Raw genomic sequence first — 19,727 nt, 5'->3', positions numbered from 1 at the left:
TTAAACCGCATAAACACATTTCATTACACCAAATACACAAAATAATGTTCTTTTTAGCAACATCATATGACCCTTTTAATTTAAAAAAATGGACTAAAAATCACGTGACTCCGTCCAGACAGCGGCATGGAAGCAACATAGAACTCGAATGCCGAGTCATCTGAGCAACCAAAGCAGTGTAAAAATATGCTTTTTACATATTTTTTTAATGTGAAAATATCCTTTTTACATTCAACCTAAAATGTGACTTTTTTTCATAAGACGTTTTCCTTTCAAGAAATGTGAGCTTTGATTTAAATTGTTAGAAAAATGCAATGAATAACCATAGTTTGTTTCTTTCAATTAAATCACAAAGATAAGAAATGCACTCTTTAATTAGAAAAAAATATCCCACCCTTGATAGTTGAGTATATTTACAGTACAAACCTTGTCAGTGAAATATAAATAAAACAATCATTCATTAATCGTAATCAAGGTAAAATGTTCGGTTAATCGAGATTTTGATTTTAGGTCCTAATTTAATGACTAGTTTCCACAGCAAATACTGCAGACTTTGGTGAACAAGGCACAACCTATAATAAAATTTACATGGAAATTCACATGTGTTTCATTGTACAGTGCAAATAACATCTGAATTACAGGTAGCAGTGTTAAAAACCACATGCAAAAGCAATGCATTTTTTACTGAATTGGCCTTTAAGTTCAAAGTGGTGACAGTTTGCTTTTATTGGGTTGGATTGTGATTCAAAACTCGGTTGAGCTGTCTCCCTATACAGCTTTTTTGGGCAGCATAAGTGCATATTCACACCTGCCTGTGTTGCCAAAGGTTTCAAAACATCTAGATTTCAACATCCAGACAAAAACCTGTGACTTCTCTGGAGAAGAATAGAACAATGGTGAGCATAAACAATGATCACAGCATAAACCAGTGATGGTGTGTATCGAACAATTTGCTGACCGATGGGTTGCCTTTTTTATTGATTTGACATCAGCATAAAAAGCACACCATCTTAAAACAGACTTCAGGATCTAGTGTGTTTAGTGGAGTGTTTGAATGTGTAATGAACCTCAGCACTCCTGAGGTGTTAGTGTGGATTACTGCCCATGAGTCACTGCAGCTAGAGAGATAGGGAGAGAAAGCCATAGGTTAAAAGGGTAAACTGATAGAGAGTGTGTGTAATAAGTGGGCAGCAGAGCTCTTCTTCAGAAGCCTTTGTAACATTGTGTGTGCGGGTGTTGTTAGCCTGCGGGTGAAGAATCAGGTCATGTGTCACAGTGAATGGACGAGCCCTCGGTGAGAACATTGTTCATATTGCAGCCTTACCCAGCACTAGAATACACCACTAACATGCTGTCTACAACACACACTCTGTTCACTAACAATGCACAGTCTGCTACATTACAGTAAAAACCCATTGCGCATCGTATACTGTCACACTATACTTACTATAGCCTACTTAACATTATATGTACAGTAAAATACACTACAAATTACTGCACCACATACTACTACTGTTTAAGGCTTTGATGTAATACGGAAGAGCATAGCATTAATTTTTATACTGTTGTTTATACTGTAAATATTTCAGCAATATCCTAAATGAACAAGTGTTTATAAACAAATCACTTGATTGAATGATTCAGTGATTCATAAAGACAGTCGCTTATTTTATTGTAAGAATTAGTGTTTCAATCAATTCAACTGAGTGAATTATTTATTGTCTCATTCATACAGAATCATTTTTAAAAAGAAGGCAGTTGTTGCTACTTCTTTTTTAAAGAATTGTATACTTTTTTTCAGGAATGATACATTAAATTCATCAAAACTGACAGTAAAGACATTTATAAACAAAACTTTTCTATTTTAAACAAATGCTGCTCTTTTGAAATCTTTAAACAAAGAATTCTAAAAAAAAAAAGTTTTCCCAAGAAATATTAAGCTGCACAACTGTTTTCAACATTGATGATAATAAGAAATGTTCAAATCAGCATATTAAAATGATTTCTGAAGGATCATATGACGCTGTAAGTAATGATGCTGAAAATTCAGCTTTGCATCAAAGGAATAAATATTTTAAATTATAATAATATTTCACAACATTACTATTTTTACTGTATTTTTTTCAAAAATAAAATAAAATTCTTTCATAATGCATTTGTTGTCGTAATGGGCTGTAATAGTGTACACTTTATTTGACCTATTTAACTAAATTTAACTTAACATTACTGTTTTATATGCAGTACAAACACTGAAATGGGCCTCGTGTGAACTCATTGCAGTGTCTAGCATAGGTTGGGGTTCAAACATTAAAGCCATGAACAATTATTCATATCATTTTGTACTCATCAGTTATAAAGCTATTACATTTTTAATAATTACCCCCAGAGCCCCTTTTGAGTTTTCCCTTATTTTTCATTCTGATGTTGAAAAACTGGCTGAAGCCAGCTGTTGGAAAAGTGTTTTATCCCGTAGAATTAAATGACTATTATAATCATGTTAATTGCCTGGGCTAAATCCAGACGTTGCTCTCGGACCAATTGATTCTTTTGTCTCGCGTGAATTTAATTAAAAGACTTTGCCCTCTCATAACATAAAAGGCAACTCTCACGAAGCAACCTGTTTGGCGGCTTTTGATGTGCTCTTGAGTTGCTCTTTGATGCTTCTCATCTTGTGGTTTGATTGTATGGCTTAGAACCACAGGAGAGCACTTTGCTAATCATTTAGTACACGAAACAACCACACTAAAGAAACTCCAGACTGCATATTGTTTGTTTTAGAATCATCTATCATGCTGCAGTATGCTTGGTTTAAAACACTAAGGTATTTTTAACAATATTATTTTATGTTCCATACAAATAAAGTCACACAGTTTTGGAATGAATGGAATCCCGTTTCCGCTTTAAATTCTGAAAAAAATATTAATAGTTAAGAATAAGATAATATTCATGATAAGATGATTGACAGTGCAGTTTAAACAGTGACAGAATGCATGTAACTAAGCAACAGAGTGTCCGTTAAAGATGCAGTTATGACGAAGTAGTATGTCTTGCCTACTAAGCTTGCCTACTATTCTTCCACATACTCAAAAGTATGTACCGTTTCCTTACAAAAAGAGTACATAGGCTACTTTTAGGGCATAGTATATGTAGGCGAATTGGGATGCAGCAATGGTTGACTTTTTATCTCTTTGGAATTTTTTTTTCACAATTGCGAATAAATCTTACAATTCCAACTTTTCTTCTCAAAATTGCACATTTATATCTGATTTTATATCTTCAAATTCTGAAAAAAAAAAACCAGTTGCAATAACCTTTTTAAAAAGGTAATCTGGGGTGGGGTGCACTTTAATGCTGGGGTGGAAACAAGATTCCATAGGAATGACATGAGGGTAAGTTTATTACAGAATTTTCAATTTTAGTTTAACTGTCCCTTTAAGTCATAAATTAGGATGTTCTAAATGAGATCATAACTGAAATCCTCATGTTACTAAACAGATAAGATAGGATTCTGGGTTAGGATGTTTCCCTAATACGACCTGGTGAACATTTGTTTAAAGAGCAGGTCATATGGGTTTTTGAAAAATATCTCTTTTGCCGTTTATAACATAGCTATCCTTAAATGAAAACAATCTGCAAAGTTGTTAATCAAAAAAGTGCATGATAAATAAAGATACTGTCTCTCAAAAGAGAGAGTCCATTCTGAATCGCCTTAACGAGTCGTCATATTTTCGATTCTGTTGCCTGTTACCGGTATACCGCATAATCCCCGCCTGCCCGTGAAATACGAACAGAGTCTGACCTGCCCACAAACACTTCCGCTAGTTAGTGTGTTTACATCATGTTGAGAAGACGCAGTGTTCAAAGATACCACAAAAATCCAATTCGAACCTTTTTTTGTGTGCATGTCATTTTAACACGGACTGCTTCTCTAAGCTTGGCTTTTATCTTCGTTGGCTTCTAATCTTCTTAATTTGGACTAACAAGCTCTACGAACTACAACCTGTAAGTACGATTGATACGTTATGTGTACATTTTCAATTGAGTGCTCAAAATATCAAATTTTTGTGCTAATATGTGATGTACACCTAGTGCAGCTTTAGGTTTCCAGGTAAAGCACGATATTACTGAAGTAGTTCGGATAATTCACTGTGAACCCACTATTTCCTAAGAATGTGTTGATTAATGTAGACTGACGTTGTTCCAATTACTTCGTTTAATAATAAAGAATGTAATGTAGCACACAGACTTTATAATCATTGTGAAATTGCGGTTTATTTTGCTGCACCGGCAGAATGTGTCGATTAATGTAGACTGACGTTGTTCTAATTACTTCGTTTAATAATAAAGAATGTAGTGTAGCACACAGACTTTATAATCATTGTGAAATTGCTGTTTATTTTGCTGCACCGGCAGTTATAGGGTTAAAGCGGGAGAGACGAGCGGGTTAGTTAGGCTGCTGCGCCTGTGATACAACTGTTCTGCGTTCTGATTAAAAGTTAAGACAGAGCGTCTTTTGTCTGTCGTTCTTCAAACATTACAGTAGACATATTATTTTGGTTTACAAACTGTATTGTTTCATCAGTTAGTCACGTTAGCACTCGGATAACGTTTCCACCATTATTGTTTTAAGTGTTCACAGTTTAGCAGCTAAACTTTAGCTGTGGGCACGATTCGCTTCCATAAGTGTTTTTGTATTTTATGTCATTATTATAAGAACGGATTGGAGCACTATGTTATTGTTTTATGTAAAGGTGCTTTGTCAATGGTAGCGCTCGCTAACTTGCTAAAGGACTCCTCTCTGTGCCAGCTCTCCTCAGACTTGGCCAGCTGACCAATCAGAGCAGAGTAGGCTTATGGAAGGGAGGGGTTTGCTCCGAACTTGCTTGGAACGAATCGTTTCGAAATGGTTGGCAAATGACTCTAATATTAAATGTATATTGTGAGAAAATTACAATGTTTTCTGACCTTAGATGCATTTAAACCTGTTGTAGGGGACTCCAACACAATATTAGGATACTTTAAAATACCATATGACCTGCTCCATTTGAAAAGCTAGTTCTAAAAAGTTCTGTGTCGTAGAATGTGACGAAAATACGGTTCGGCCCAGATCTCTGCTATTAAGGAACAGCTTTGTTACAGTGAATCTGTATAAACTGCCCAAGCGTGAATGACCTGCTTGCCCCCCGTGGACACAGACTGCTTCATTCGTTTATTCATTCCCTCGCTTCCGCCCCGCCGCTCCCTCCATCTGTCAGCGATTGAGCTCCATTACTTGGACGGAAGAAGGCAGAGGGCTTCAAAGCACGAGCTCCTCTCCCTTCCTGTCATGGTGATTGATTTCAGAACAAGATGTTTGCCTTTCATGCAGACCATGCATGACCTCTTCGGTCTGTATGGGGTCTTCATTTCCCCTTCCCTCTAAGGATTCACACTCTTTAGATAGGCCAGGCCTTTAATTAGTTACATCTTTAAACCTGCTCTTATCGTTCTCCGAATTGCTTATTGAGTCGAGCTAATGAAATATTCTCTTTGATGAGTGCCGGATGGTGGAGGGTGGTTGACCTTTGTTGTAATAGAGTTGATTTCTTTTAACCTGCATTTGAAGGCCATCGGCTTGTTCTCCCCTGCTGTTACTAAAGCAATAAGTCACAAGAGGCCATGGTAAAATCAGTGTAATGCATGGCCTCGAATGGCTTAGTTAGTGAGTGTGTGTGTGTGTGTGCCTGTGTGTTTTAACAGCATATATACACACTGAAATTTAAAAGTTGGGAGTCTGCAAGATTTTTTTAATGGTTAGTCTCTTACGCTCACCTAGGCTGCATTTATTTAATAAAAAATACAGTAAAAGCAGTAATATTGTGAAATATTATTACTATTTAAAAAACACTGTTTACTAAGTTAATATTTTAAAATGTAATTTATTTCTATGAATTTTAAGCAGCTGTTACTCCAGTAGAAATACTCAAGAAAGAATTATCAATGTTGAAACTAGTTGTATTGCTTTATAATTTGTGAAAACCTTTTTTTTTTTTTTTAAGAATTGAATTCTTTGATAAAAGTTCAATAGAACAGTCTTTTATTTTTATAGCAATTTTTTAGAAGTTTATTTTCTACCTCATTGGCATTTTCTAACAGAATTTATTAAGGTTAGAAAAAGTGTGGCAATGGTTTAAAGGACTGTAACTGTAATGTTAAAGTTACAGTGTTAAAAAGAATTCTGTAATGGTAGCGACACAGAAGAATGATATCATTGGAAACATTTTCAACTTATGAATGATTATAACATTGACAGCCAATCAAAAGTCATCTTGCTTAAAGAGATGACAAAACTGCAGCGCATGCTTATAATGAACAGAACACTATCATCCTTTGGTGTGGACGATAATACAGTTATCATTGTTATCTTTAGAATTATCGTACTTGTTGTGAACGGGCCTTTATTCCTATCATACACCATTTCACACCAGAATATTTATATAATTTTCTGAAAAAAAAAAAAAAAAAAAAAAAAACAAGGCAGAAACTTGCTAAAGCATGTGTTTGCAGTGTAGAGCCTGACTCAATGAGAAGACAGATGGACGTGTGGTGTTTACTCACTCATGTGGAGGGCACAGGTCCCTCTCATTTCATCTACTTCACCCCCTCCATCCATCTTTGGAATGGAACTAAATTGCTGTGTTATGTTTCTAAATCGGTGCTTGCTTGGTCACAAAAGCCTATTGCTGCTTGCGCCGTCTCAAAGCAACACTTTATGTCTTGTGCTTTCCTGTTAGTGCAGTTTTTTCGTTATTTCTTTCTCTTTTTTTTTTTTGGCTAAAGAAGTAATATCTTCCCTTAGGGCCACAGATAAGACTAATAAAACAGAGAGGCCATGGACAGAATCTCTCTCCATCTCACAAAAGCTTGTGTAGTTACGCTTGGCAGGGGAACTGATCCCTGGAGTGGCTCTGCTGTAGAACAGAGGTTTAATCACGGAATGGGATCGAAGTGCAGGTCTCTCCCATGCTGTTCTCTTTCTGTCTCTCTCATTTACTGCTGGGTAAAGAGAGTGGGAGTTTTCCTGTTTGCCTCGTCAGCATCCCCTGCATCTGTAGGATAGTGAGCACAGCCCTCATATGTGTCACTAATGAATCAGGAGGATGTTTTAGCACAACACCGCAGAGGAAAAAATACCTTAGATTATTATCACGGGTTGAGAAACAGCACGCTATAGAATAAATAGTATGTCACATACTGTTTTATGTTGTCTTTCTTCTCTTTTTTTTTGGTCCTAGGCAAGATAAGTCAAGAATAAAAATTTTGTATTCTTTACATTAAATTACATTACTTACATATTTTTTCACTGTTTACCCTAATTTTAATGTTAATTATACATTAATTATAATATTGTTTGTTCCTAATGCATGTAATAATTATACTAATAAGTAGAAATAAATTGATCCATAATTTATACACACATTTTTATCATTATTATTATTATTAATAATTTATTTTATTTTTAATTTATTAGTTTTTTTGTCAGTTCATCTTCGGAACACACATTAAAATATTTTTATGGGATCCGAGAGATTTCTGTCCCTGCATAGACATCAACGCAACTACCACATTCAAGGCCCAGAAATGTAGAAAGATAGTGTTGGGCGATATGCTCAATTTTCATATTGTCCTATCGTCAGCCTGTGAGATTGCCGATACACGATATTATCATTCGAATTTATTTAATTATTTATTTACTTCGTTTCATTGCCGGAAAGTGAACCAACTCCAGTGTAAGGCTAAAAGCAGCCTAATGTTTTTAATATGACTGAATTTGTATGATAACATGATAACAAATTAATAGAAACATCGTAAGTTACTAATTATAATGCTTACATTTCCTCAGTTATTCAAAAAGCAGCTACAGAAAACGAGCAAAGAACATTACATTACCACAGAACATCATCACAGAGCAAAGAACATTACATTACCAAAGAACATCATCACAAGCTCAGTCTAGCGTGAGTTTATGCACTTTAAAAACACTCCCGTTATAATCAGTGAATCTACACTGTATGGTGAATAAATCTCTTATACTTACATTGCACGTACATCTGCACCTTGTTGTTTATGATGAGAAAATTCGTGAGTCAGAATTCAGTCAGCGCACCATGAACAACGGAACTCCTCTGTTTCGGTGATGACTCCTCTGAACGCCTCTGATTGGTCATTGCCTTCATAAGCTCAGCATAATCGTGTGTGATTGGTTATAATAACACGCAACACTGTAAAAACATGGAAAAAGAAATATAATGCAACAAATAAGCCTTAATATTAATTAGATAGTATTCCTAGCCTGCTGATAATAATAATAATAATCGTCTTGCTATCGTCAAAGGCATCAGCCACATGCTGTATCTTTGACTATCGTCAATACACGATACTATCGTCTATCGGCACAACCCTATAGTAAGAACCTTGTGACATCAGTGGTTCAACATTAATTTTATGAAGCTACGAGAATACTTTTGTGCACAGAGAGAACAAAAATAATGACTTTATTCAACAGTGTCGTCTTTTCCGTTTCAATATTCGACGCGTATTCACGAGAATACCATGCCGCATAAAGTCATTATTTTTGTTTTCTTTGCGCACAAAAAGTTTTCTAATGGCTTCATAAAATTAAGGTTGAACCACTGATGACACATGGACTATTTTAACGATGCCCTTACTACCTTTCTGGGACTTAAACATTTCAGTTGCATTGCTGTCTATGCAGGGTCAGAAAGCTTTAGGATTTCATCAAAAATATCTTAATTTGTGTTCCGAAGATGAATGAAGATCTTACGGGTTTGGAACGACATGAGGGTGAGTAATTAATGACAGAATTTTTCATTTTTGGGTGAACTATCCCTTTAACTATTGAGTTAACTAAAGTTATTTCTACACTCACACAACCCATGGATGGGTCAAATATGGACAAACTCAACCATGTTTTTTTTTACTTAGTATGTTGTATTGTTCATTTAACTCAGCATAATGAGTTGATTTATGGTAGTTAATTTTTACAGGAATACTGTCTTATTTTTACCTCATAATTGGGTAATATTTTCAGATTAACAGGCTCAACCCAGCATTTGGGTAGGAAAAAAACCTTCAGCATCTATAACATTTAACATCTATAACCTTTTAACAATTATAATATTTTTAGACTGTTTACAATTTTAGTATTTTTAATTGATTTTGATTTAGTCCATTTTATTTAAGTTTTGCATTCAAAAAAGTTGGATTGAGAATCTGCTTTGCTGATAAATCTGAGGGGGTATGTCTGTCTGTCTGTCTGAATGTGTCTTTCTTTCTGTTCAGACATCATACATTGTCGTGGTGAAGGAGATGAAAGATTAAACCTGTGCAGACTGTAAAAACCTACTTTGCACATGAAAGCTGCTGCCTTTGAGTGATGTTGTGTGTGAGAGAGTACAGAGGTGTTTTTAAGTCCCCACAGCAAAAGAAGAACTTCTAGAAAGCAAGGCAGCAAAGTGAACTCTAGGGAGCTTGTGTGTTATGTGTATTTGTGGGTAGATGTAGGGCTGTTCTTGTATCCAAAGTTTACCTCGCTAAATCTCTTGGGAAATTGCAAAAAATATACAAATAAAACAAAAAATTAAAACAAGTTTTCTCAGAAATGGAAGCCACTCTTTGTCTTAACATAGCAGAATTTGAAAGCAGGTTTTTTTTCTTTATTTGACGTTTTTGGCACTAATGATAAACATTTTGTCCTATCAGTTTGTGCTATACGATAAGAATGCTACAGGCAAAGGAAGACAGATATGAGAGTTTTGAACAAAAATGCCCAGAAAGACAAAAAACAACTGTTTTCTTACTTCTAGAATAGAGAACAGAGCTCTTTACCAAAAAAGTAGGTTTTGTTGTTTTTTCCAAGGATAGACTAGACAAGTATAGATGAGCAAACCCAATTTATCGTCAGATGTTTTCCCAGAGTGAACTTCTAATGTTTCCTCTGCCAGCATCACATGTTGTTATACTTAATTCACACTGAAAGATGCACATTAGGGCCAGATGTGCTTACAGATGGATTAATGAAGTTTGCCATGTTGTCGAAAGATCATTGTAGTTCCTGCAGAAGAAAAGCTCATTGAATTAGGCCCATCCATTCAATTATGTGTCCCAGACCCACCTTGGCTGTGGTTCAGCACATACTCGAGTGCTAGTGATCATGGACGTGATTGCTGTGGAAAAGCCATTCAAGTTCAAGCTCAGTATACTTGACAAACTCACTTTCCATATCCTTTATAATCTCATGTGCTTTTCTGTCATTTCAGCCAGTTTCCAGACCGCCCCATATTCCTCCAGCCTCTAAAGTCTCCCTTCATACATCAATGCCTATTGTGTATGCTCTTATGGCCTTTTTGATCGAACTTGGATGCATTTTGAAGTTAAAGGATAATCTAAATAATTAGATTAGATACTTAGTTCACCCAAAAATGAAAATTTGCTGATAATTTACACAATTTCAGGCCATCCAAAATGTAGATTAGTTTATTTTTTCTGGGAAGAGATTTGGAGAAATTTAGCATGAAATCACTTGTTCACCATTGACTCCTCTGCAGTGAATGGGTGCCATCAGAATGAGAGTCCAAACAGCTGATAAAAACATCAAGCGGCCAGCTTTTTACTTCACAAGACTTTAATTGATAGACTGGAGATGTGTGGGTTACTTGTGAATTATTGTGATACTTTTATCAGCTGTTTGGACTCATTCTGACGGCACCCATTCACTGCAGAGGATCCATCTAGTAAGTGATATAATGTGACATTTCTTCATATCTGTTCCAATATAAAAAGAAACTCATCTACTCATCTCTTGGATGGCCTAAAGGTAAGTACATTTTGAGCAATTTTTAATTCTCGGATGAGGTATTCCTTTTAATAGATATTATTGTTCAGAATATATTGTCAACTGCATACTATTTTTAAATATCTCATTATATATAATATCTCATTGAAGTAATTTTTTATTTTGTTGTATTTCTACTGCAATTATGAGTGATATCCTAACCTTTGGCAGTTTGATTACACAGAGTCATTAAGCACATTAAAAGTGGTTAAATGCATTGTGGGATACACAGTTTTGTCTGTTCATTTGAGTATTCCATGCCTACATATTGCTTACTCTCAAATATAGTAAGTAGTATGTCTGAACACATCCTCGTCCTCGTCTGAATGTCATTTAAGAGGAACCTCTCCTCTCAAGCAGCTGAAATGAATCAATTACGGCCTGATTTTTTGAGTCTGAATGATTCTGATCGCTGAATAGAGAGATACGGCATGAATAGAGGTTGTCCCTCAGCACAAATACTCAGAGTGCTCTATCAGAGCTGAAGAGTTGATGGCTGGTTATCAGCCTGTCGTATCTTGCAGTCCTGACATGCGCCGTCTGCTCAGCCGAGAGTTCTTTTGATGTTTCTGAGTACATGAACAAGGCTATTAAACATGTAATGTCTCTGAAGCATGTAATCTGATTTGGTACATAAGTTTAACATGATGGATCAGTCCCGCAGGTGGATGAGGGCTGATGGTATATCTCCTCTCAAACACACACACACACTTGCACGTTAGAAGGTTTGCATCAGATACAGCAAAACACTTTGCTTGACGTTTGAGAAATGGTGAATTTAATCACCTGGAGGCTTGAGTTGATGCAATATAAACACACAGATGTGTATATAAGCATTTGCTCATGTTTAATTTTATACACATATTTTCTGATGAAACTGAAGGCTTTTAAAACTACTGTCTGAATCAGAGAAGAAACAAGCCATTACTCATTTTTATCGCACACCAACATTATTTTACTCACACACACGCACAGAGCTTAAAATGACGAGCGTAAAAGGAGCTGTCATTTTAGAAAAATGGCTGAGCTCTTGAAAACAAGATAAAAAGGACAGTCTTCTACAGCTCTGAAGTTAGATATGAAAACCTTGGCCCTGTGGAGAGGCGTATGATCATTACTTTTACATTAAAAACAGCACTTTGCTGCCCATCATTTTGTAACTGGTCTTGTATTTTTGGACAAAGGTTGTAATGTACTTTATTTCGCCATTGAGATTGCTTAAAGGGGTCATATGATGTTGCTAAAAAGAACATTATTTTGTGTATTTGGTGTAATGAAATGTGTTTATGCGGTTTAAGGTTCAAAAAACATATTTTCCACATAATTCTTTATGCACCAAGAGCTTGTAACACTTCAAAGAGAAAGGACAAATTGAAATCGCATCATATGACCCCTTTAAGAGTGTGTCATTAGAATAGTTTTGTGATGCCTTATGTTGTAATTTGTGTATGAAAAGCGTTAAAACAGATGTTTTAAACTACAGTAGCAAAAAAAAGAAACACATTTGTTTTTGTGAATCATTTCAAACTGTCAGCTTCAGTGAATCAATTCAAAACTCAGATTCAAGGATTCATATGCTTCACCACTCAAAAATGTTCCCAGCATTCCCCATTTTTAATAGGAAAATACACACACATTAATTTTCAAACGTTTGAAATGAGTAATGTGTTTGAAATAAGTCTCTTATCCTTACCAAGGCTGTAGTTATTTGATTAAAAACAGTAAAGACATTATTGTGAAATATTATTACAATTTAAAAAAGCTGTTTTCTATTTTGATATATTTTATTATATGTTTTGATATTAAATGTAATTTATTCCTGTGATGTCTTCAGTGTCACATGATCCTTCAGAAATAATTCTATGCTGATTTGGTGTTCAAGAAACAGTTGTAGACAGTGTGCTTAATGTTTTTGTGGAAACAGTGATACATTTGAATGTGTTCTTTTTTTAAATATATTTTTTTATTTTCATCATGCATGAAATATTCTGAATCTCTAAGGGTTGCTAAGTCACTGCGCTGTTGCTTCTAGTAGGCGTTCCTTTTCTGAACTGTATCGAATGTCTCACTTTCCCTTCCTTTAGTGTACTGTTTTGGCACGGGAAGTATCTATCTCTCTGTAGCTGGAGTATAATAGTGTAATTGATTGCTTCTGTAAGCAGAGATATGTGAAGATACACAGCTCCCCTGCAGAGATGAGCTTTGTCATATTGAATGTTGATCTTCCTGTCTAGAGTCCTCTGTGGATGAGAAAGTTCTGGAGCGCTGCTCCTCTGCTTCCTCTGATGTATTTCAGACTCCTTTTATCAAAATGCTTGTTTTTCTGTGGGGTAAAGATTATTTTATTTAGCAGCTTGGCAGAACAGTGTTTGCTGTGGGTAGACAAGTATACTCCTACTGACGTGTGCACTGCTTAAGTTGTGTAATGTGTTTTAGTACAAACAATACATTCAGTATATAGCAGGAATGGCCTTCATGCTGTTTATTAATGGTCCTTAACGACAGGAAATAGCATGTCGTTTACATAACCCTCATTCCCTTTATTTTACGTATTTTAGAGTCAAAATGAATGCACACTATTGTTAAAGGGATAGTTTAACCAAAAATGAAAATTCTGTCAATAATTACTCACCTTTATGTCTTTCCAAATCTGTAAGACATTTGTTTATCTTCAGAATACAAATTAAGATATTTTTAATAAAATCTGAGAGCTTTTTGACTGTGCATAGACAGAAATGCAACTGACACATTCAAGGCCTAGAAAAGGTACAGTAGTAAGAACATTGTTAAAATAGTCCATGTGACATCAGTGGTTCAACCTTAATTTTATTATGTTACGAGAATACTTTTTGTGCACAAAGAAAATAAAAATGACAGAGTTTTCATTTTTGGGTGAACTATCCCTTTAAAAAATTTGGGGTCAGTAATATGTTTATAAAGGAATCTCTTTTGCTCCACAAGGCTGCATTTATTTTCAAAAATACAGTAAAATTTGAATTTTGTGAAATATTATTACAATTTAAAATAACTATTTTCTATTTCAATGTATTTTAAAATGTAATTTATTCCTGTGATGACAAACCTGAATTTTCAGCATCATTACTCCAGTTTCCAGTGTCACATGATCCTTCAGAAATCACTCTAATATGCTGACTTGCTGCTCAAGAAACATTGCTTATTATTATCAATGTTGAAAACAGTTGTGCTTCTTAATATTTTGGTTGAAACCATGATGCATTCTTTTTTGATTCTTTGATTAATGGAACGTTCAAAAGAACAGTGTTTATTTGAAATTGAAAGTAAAAGTAAAATTATTATAACTATTTTTACTGTCACTTTTGATCAATTGAATTTACCCTTGCTGAATAAACGTATTAATAACTTTTTTCTTCTTTCTCATTTTATTTTTTATTTTACTAAGCCCAAACTTTTGAATGGTGGTGTATAGTGGGAAATACTGTCTGGAAAGGCTTGGTTTTATTTATTGAAATTTAATTGAATCTTGAATCATTTTTATAACACTTTCTGTCTTCACCCACTGACCCTTAGTTAAGTCAGTAGTCAGAAAAGCCATTTTAGAGGCTTAAAAGTTCTTACATTTTGACATAATATTATAATTATTTAATTTTTTTCCTATAGAGTAACACATACAGTACGAATGAATTTCACACCATAAGATTTATTATGAAAAGAAAAAAATTCCAGTTTGATGGCATGTGTCAAAATGTTTAATCCAAAAGTAGTGTTATACGCTCATATCTGTTTTTTTGTTTGTTTGTTTTTAACAGAAGGACATGACCCTGAAGCCCCACGAGCGGAGACAGAACCAGGCAGGACCGCTGCGCAAGAAGAAGCCCGGCCGAGTGCCGAACAGGCTGAGCATGGACCTGCACAAGGACCGACTCAACCACAACAACCACCAGCACCACCACTCTGACCAGGAGAACAACCCTCGCCTGGCCCATACACACAGCAAGAAGAAGAAACACCGACCCGTGAGTCCAACTTTCGCTTTTCAAACAGGAAAACATAACACTGGGGGCCTTGTATTTGGGTGATTTGTTTCCTAAAGATTTTCCACAGTGCTTTAGCACATGATTGAGAAAAACAGTTCAAAAGCATCTTTAGTTTTTATTTTCTGTTAGTAATCTTAATGCTTCAACCTCCACTTGCATCTAATTATTGTTTCAGTGTTTATATGAATTTCTTTACAAAATTAAATTATGATTAGATTGTGTACTGAGATTATGTAAACCTACAGTCATGGTAATTTCTCGAAGCCGCGTATAATGCCAGTCCGTCTTCGCTGACAATGATTGAACAACAGAAGAGGGGCGACAATCTGACTCCATTAAGGCGGAGCTCATTTGAATCGAGTAATTGCCCCTGATCATTAGCTGTCTCTGTAGCAGCCTAAGATTTATTACTGATCTAATCAGAGGAGTTAATTAAAATGACACCAGGTTTTACAGGCAGGCTGGTGGTTTGTTGGGTCTTTCTGACATTACACAATGACAAAAGTGTGGACTGATTTACAAAAAGTGCCAAAGTGGGGAGAGAGAAAATAATTGAGATTGTGTCCTCTAAGATTAGATGTGTAAAGACACTGCTGATTAATTCTGTCATTAAGGATGAACGAGAAGAGGACGGGCTCTGGCTTTTTTGGACTTGTTTTATAGTGCTAATTAAATTAGTCACTCTTGTTATTGTTGCTGTGAGGTGTTGCACTCTTGCTCTTTGTGTTTGTGTGCATTTGTGGCATCCTCTTGTTTTTACTAATGAGTATTTATAGCATGTTTACACAGAGGAATTGCTACTACAGAGCAAGCAATCAGATGGCCACACACTACATTGAACACACACCCATGTGCACTTAAAGAAACAGTTCACCCAAAAAGTGAAAATTCTGTCATTATTTGCTCAACCTAATGTGATTTCAAAACCTCTATGGTTTTCTTTTTTTTTTTCATGGAACTTAAATTATTTTTTTAAGAATGTCATGAGAGCACAATAATCCACAAGTAATCCACACGACTCCAGTCCATAGATTAACGTCTTGTGAAGTGAAAAATTGTTTTTGTAATAAACAAATTCATGACAAATTCAAACTAGGCCTATTGCTTCTGGCTAAAATATAGGTCCTCTATCCATAATATTGCTTTCTTCACTGAAAAAGTTGTCTCGTCTGAATCAGGAGAGAAATCTGCACAGGCCAAGCCCTGCTTATGAGCAAAAACAGTCCACATCAGTTCTAAACAAGTATGTCTGTAGATTTTGATGTGAGAGGACAACAGGGGATAAACATTTTCCAATGTAGGAAACATTATTATGGATTATTTTGGCCGGAAGTGATGGTTTATTGATAGATTGTTTTTTACAAAAACACAAATTATCATTTCACAAGGCATTAATTGATGGACTAGATTCATGTGGATTGTTTGTGGACTATTGTGATGTTTTTATGAGCAGTTTGGGCTCTCATTCTGACGGCACCCATTCACTGCAGAGGATCCATGGGTGAGTAAGTAATGTAATGCTCCTCAAAATATAATTTCCGCAAATCTGTTCCAGTGAAGATACAAACTCATCTACATCTTTTATGGCTTAACTGTGAGTATGTTTTCATTTTTTGGGTGAACTTTAAGCACAGAAAACACAATATATGTCTCATAAAAGTGGTCCATACACTTTATTTTAAAACTTGTGAAGTCAAACAGTAGCTTTGTTGATCCGGGGAGCTGTGAACATCTGCATTAAATTAATTAATCTAACCGATTTATTGAAATGATATGACTCAAAAGAATGATTCATTCACTCTCATGAATGCACTAAGGAGAGCTTGGTCTGATGTCAAGATGTTTGAAGATGATGACCTAAATATAATTATACCTTTATGGTGCATTTGCATCCTTTTTGAAGCTTCCCAATTCATTGTAATTGGATATGGATTGTACATTCTTCAAAATTCTCAGTGATACAGGTTTGGAACCGCATGAGGGTAAGTAAATAATCACAGAATTTCTTTTTGGGAGGTGAAGTATTCCTTTAAACGCATGCTCAATGGCATGCACACACACTTTTCCCATAGATGGAAGCTGGAGACAGGAAGGGTACAGGTACTATTTGTCCTTGTTAGAAAGAAAGCGAGAGAGAGATTGCACAGCTCTCTCGTTCATCATGTGTATTCTGCCCATGGCTGAATTAAGGGCAGACAAATCCATCTCTCGTGGAGCAGTCCGAGGGAAGTGATGGCTAGGACACTTTAAGCTTTTATCAAACACCAAGGCAATGGCCATAAACTTGAGTTACGCTGGATAGTGGGGAATTAAATTCCCTTTCTTCATTGTTTCATCCTCTTTCTCCCTCGCCCTTCTTTTCTGCCCAGCTGTGTGTGTATGTTGTGATGCACAGGTGTGAGTTTGACATCTAGGGCATGTGTCAAACATTGCTTATGTATGTTCAATTTTTTCTTTTTTATGTTTTTGAAATAAGTCTCTTATGCTCACCAAGGCTGCATTTATTTAATCAAAAATACAGTCATATTAAAAACTGTGTGAACTATTAACTCTATTTTATCGTAATTTCTAGTTTAAAATCTGATTTCCCTTAGGGTTTTATTTTTTCCCTAGGCCAGAGAAGCCCATCTTTCATTTTCTGCCAGTGTGTATGTGATTGTGTGTATGAGAGGATCTGTTCACAGTTGTGTGTGTGTTTGAAGTTCCAGCAGATGGGTCTCTATGTTTCCTGCTGAGTTGACTCAGTTGACAGCTCTGACTCACCTTTATATCGCTGTCACACAAAATATTGTTCACAGTCTTGGCTTCAGAACTCCTGGCTGCCCTCTCCTGAGCCATGAACAGCTGTCCACTACAGTGCCTGTGTGAAGAGCACTGATTTAGAAAAACGGGGGAATCTGGCAGGCGACCCTAGGGGAAGGCCCATAGGATCCAGAGGAGCACTCGTATCACATACGGCCAGGAAAACATGATTATCCATCCATTCATTTTCCAAACCGCTTGTCCTATGTACTGTAGGGTTGTGGGGATGCTGGAGTCTGTCCCAGTGTCTTGGGGCATAGACAGGGAAATATGCTGGAAAGCATGACTATTTAAATAATATTCTTAATATACTGGAGTTAAAGTTGACTAATAGGCTGTACACTGTATTTATAATAGTGTTAACTTATGTTATTTACCTAATTGTATGTAAGTATAGAAAATTTAAATTGTGTTTATAAGCATATATTTATGCATCAAAATGTGCATATAAACAGTTCTGTTTGATTTTTTTTAAATAATTTTTTTCCCCACAAAGGCACTTTAAACTGATCAAATGTGACAGTAAAGACATTTATAGTGTTCCAAAAGATTTCAGTTTAAAAAATGAATTTTTAAAACTTTCTATTCATCAAAGAATCCTGAAAAAAATATAACAATATATACACAAACATACATGATATGAAATGAGGTGATATATGTGATGATACAAAACAACACTGATAATGATAAGACATGTTTCTTGAACAGCAAATCAGCATATTAGAATGATTTCTGAAGGATCATGTGACACTGAAGACTGGAGTAATGATGCTGAAAATTCAGCTTTGCCATCACAGGAATAAATTACATTTTTATATGTGTTTTATATGTGTAATTGTAAAAAAAACAAAACAATTTCATATATAGTCATAAATTTAGAATGCCGTAAATGTGATGACGGACATGTTGAGGGAGGAGTGTAGACACATGGGCTATCTAGGCACTTTCCTCTGTTTGCACTAAATCCCAGATTCACAAACAGCAGCCGTATATAAACAGAAAGCCAGCAGCAGACTCGACGCCTGACATATTAACTCCTCCTGATAACACCCTGCAGTCAAGGAAAAGGAAACACTCAGCGGTACTCTCCACATCCACCTCTTAGTCAAGTTCTTATAGGCATGTATGACAGAGATATATGAACAAGCGTCTCTCATAACCCAGTAGTAATTAGAGGCTGCAGGAATGGGATATGTTTAGAAATATTCATTACGAGAGCTGTCACTACCGTTGTGACAGCTGTGCACGGTTCATATCAATGTGTTGCGGTTTTAAAGGGGCTGCCTTTAATTTGAATCTTGATTTGATAATCAGGTTATGTTAGTGCTGATATTTACTTTCCTGATAAATTCTGGGAATATCAGTTTTAGCATGTTGATATGAATAGCAGACAGAGGACTGGAAAGTTGTTTGTGTACCCACATGAGCACTATAGGGTAGAGCCGGGTGGTACTGTATGTTACAATGATTTTAATGTACTTTTTATTTGACCATAAAGTATTTGGCAACACTTACATAAAGAATTAATTTTAGTGAAGAATTTTAAGAAAGAAAGAATTTTAATAGTGTCTCTGATTTAAACTTCAATAACAGTATGAACAGCCTTTAATAGCATTCAGAAACCTTTGGTGTTAGTTCAGACTGTATGTTTCAATTGATCTGTCTGAAACGTTGTGATTCATTAAAAAAACGTGTGATGTGTTCCCTAAGGTAGTGTGTGTTGGTAAATTCTATCTATTATTGTGTTTAGTTATTGAGGCATTTAAAAATTATATATATATATATATATACAGGTGCATCTCAATAAATTAGAATGTCGTGGAAAAGTTCATTTATTTCAGTAATTCAACTCAAATTGTGAAACTCGTGTATTAAATAAATTCAATGCACACAGACTGAAGTAGTTTAAGTCTTTGGTTCTTTTAATTGTGATGATTTTGGCTCACATTTAACAAAAACCCACCAATTCACTATCTCAACAAATTAGAATACTTCATAAGACCAATAAAAGGCCT

The 19,727-nt window shown here is 35.4% G+C and overlaps 1 protein-coding gene across 5 annotated transcripts in view; it reads left to right on the top strand.

Annotated features, from left to right (window-relative positions):
* The window catches only part of LOC107693947 (autism susceptibility gene 2 protein-like), a 391,097-nt gene that overhangs the window by 69,672 nt on the left and 301,698 nt on the right, over positions 1-19,727 (top strand). For 4 of the 5 annotated variants that reach the window (XM_016493521.1, XM_016493520.1, XM_016493518.1 and 1 more), the window contains exon 3: positions 14,683-14,889. In XM_016493521.1, the coding sequence (XP_016349007.1) occupies positions 14,683-14,889 (207 nt within the window). The remainder of the gene's footprint in view (positions 1-14,682; positions 14,890-19,727) is intronic. The other variant, XM_016493519.1, reaches the window with a different exon arrangement.

Source organism: Sinocyclocheilus anshuiensis, unplaced genomic scaffold (genome assembly GCF_001515605.1).
Source record: "Sinocyclocheilus anshuiensis isolate Anshui unplaced genomic scaffold, SAMN03320099.WGS_v1.1 scaffold694, whole genome shotgun sequence".
Taxonomy (NCBI): domain Eukaryota; kingdom Metazoa; phylum Chordata; class Actinopteri; order Cypriniformes; family Cyprinidae; genus Sinocyclocheilus; species Sinocyclocheilus anshuiensis.
This window is presented reverse-complemented; position numbering and strand designations above follow the sequence as displayed.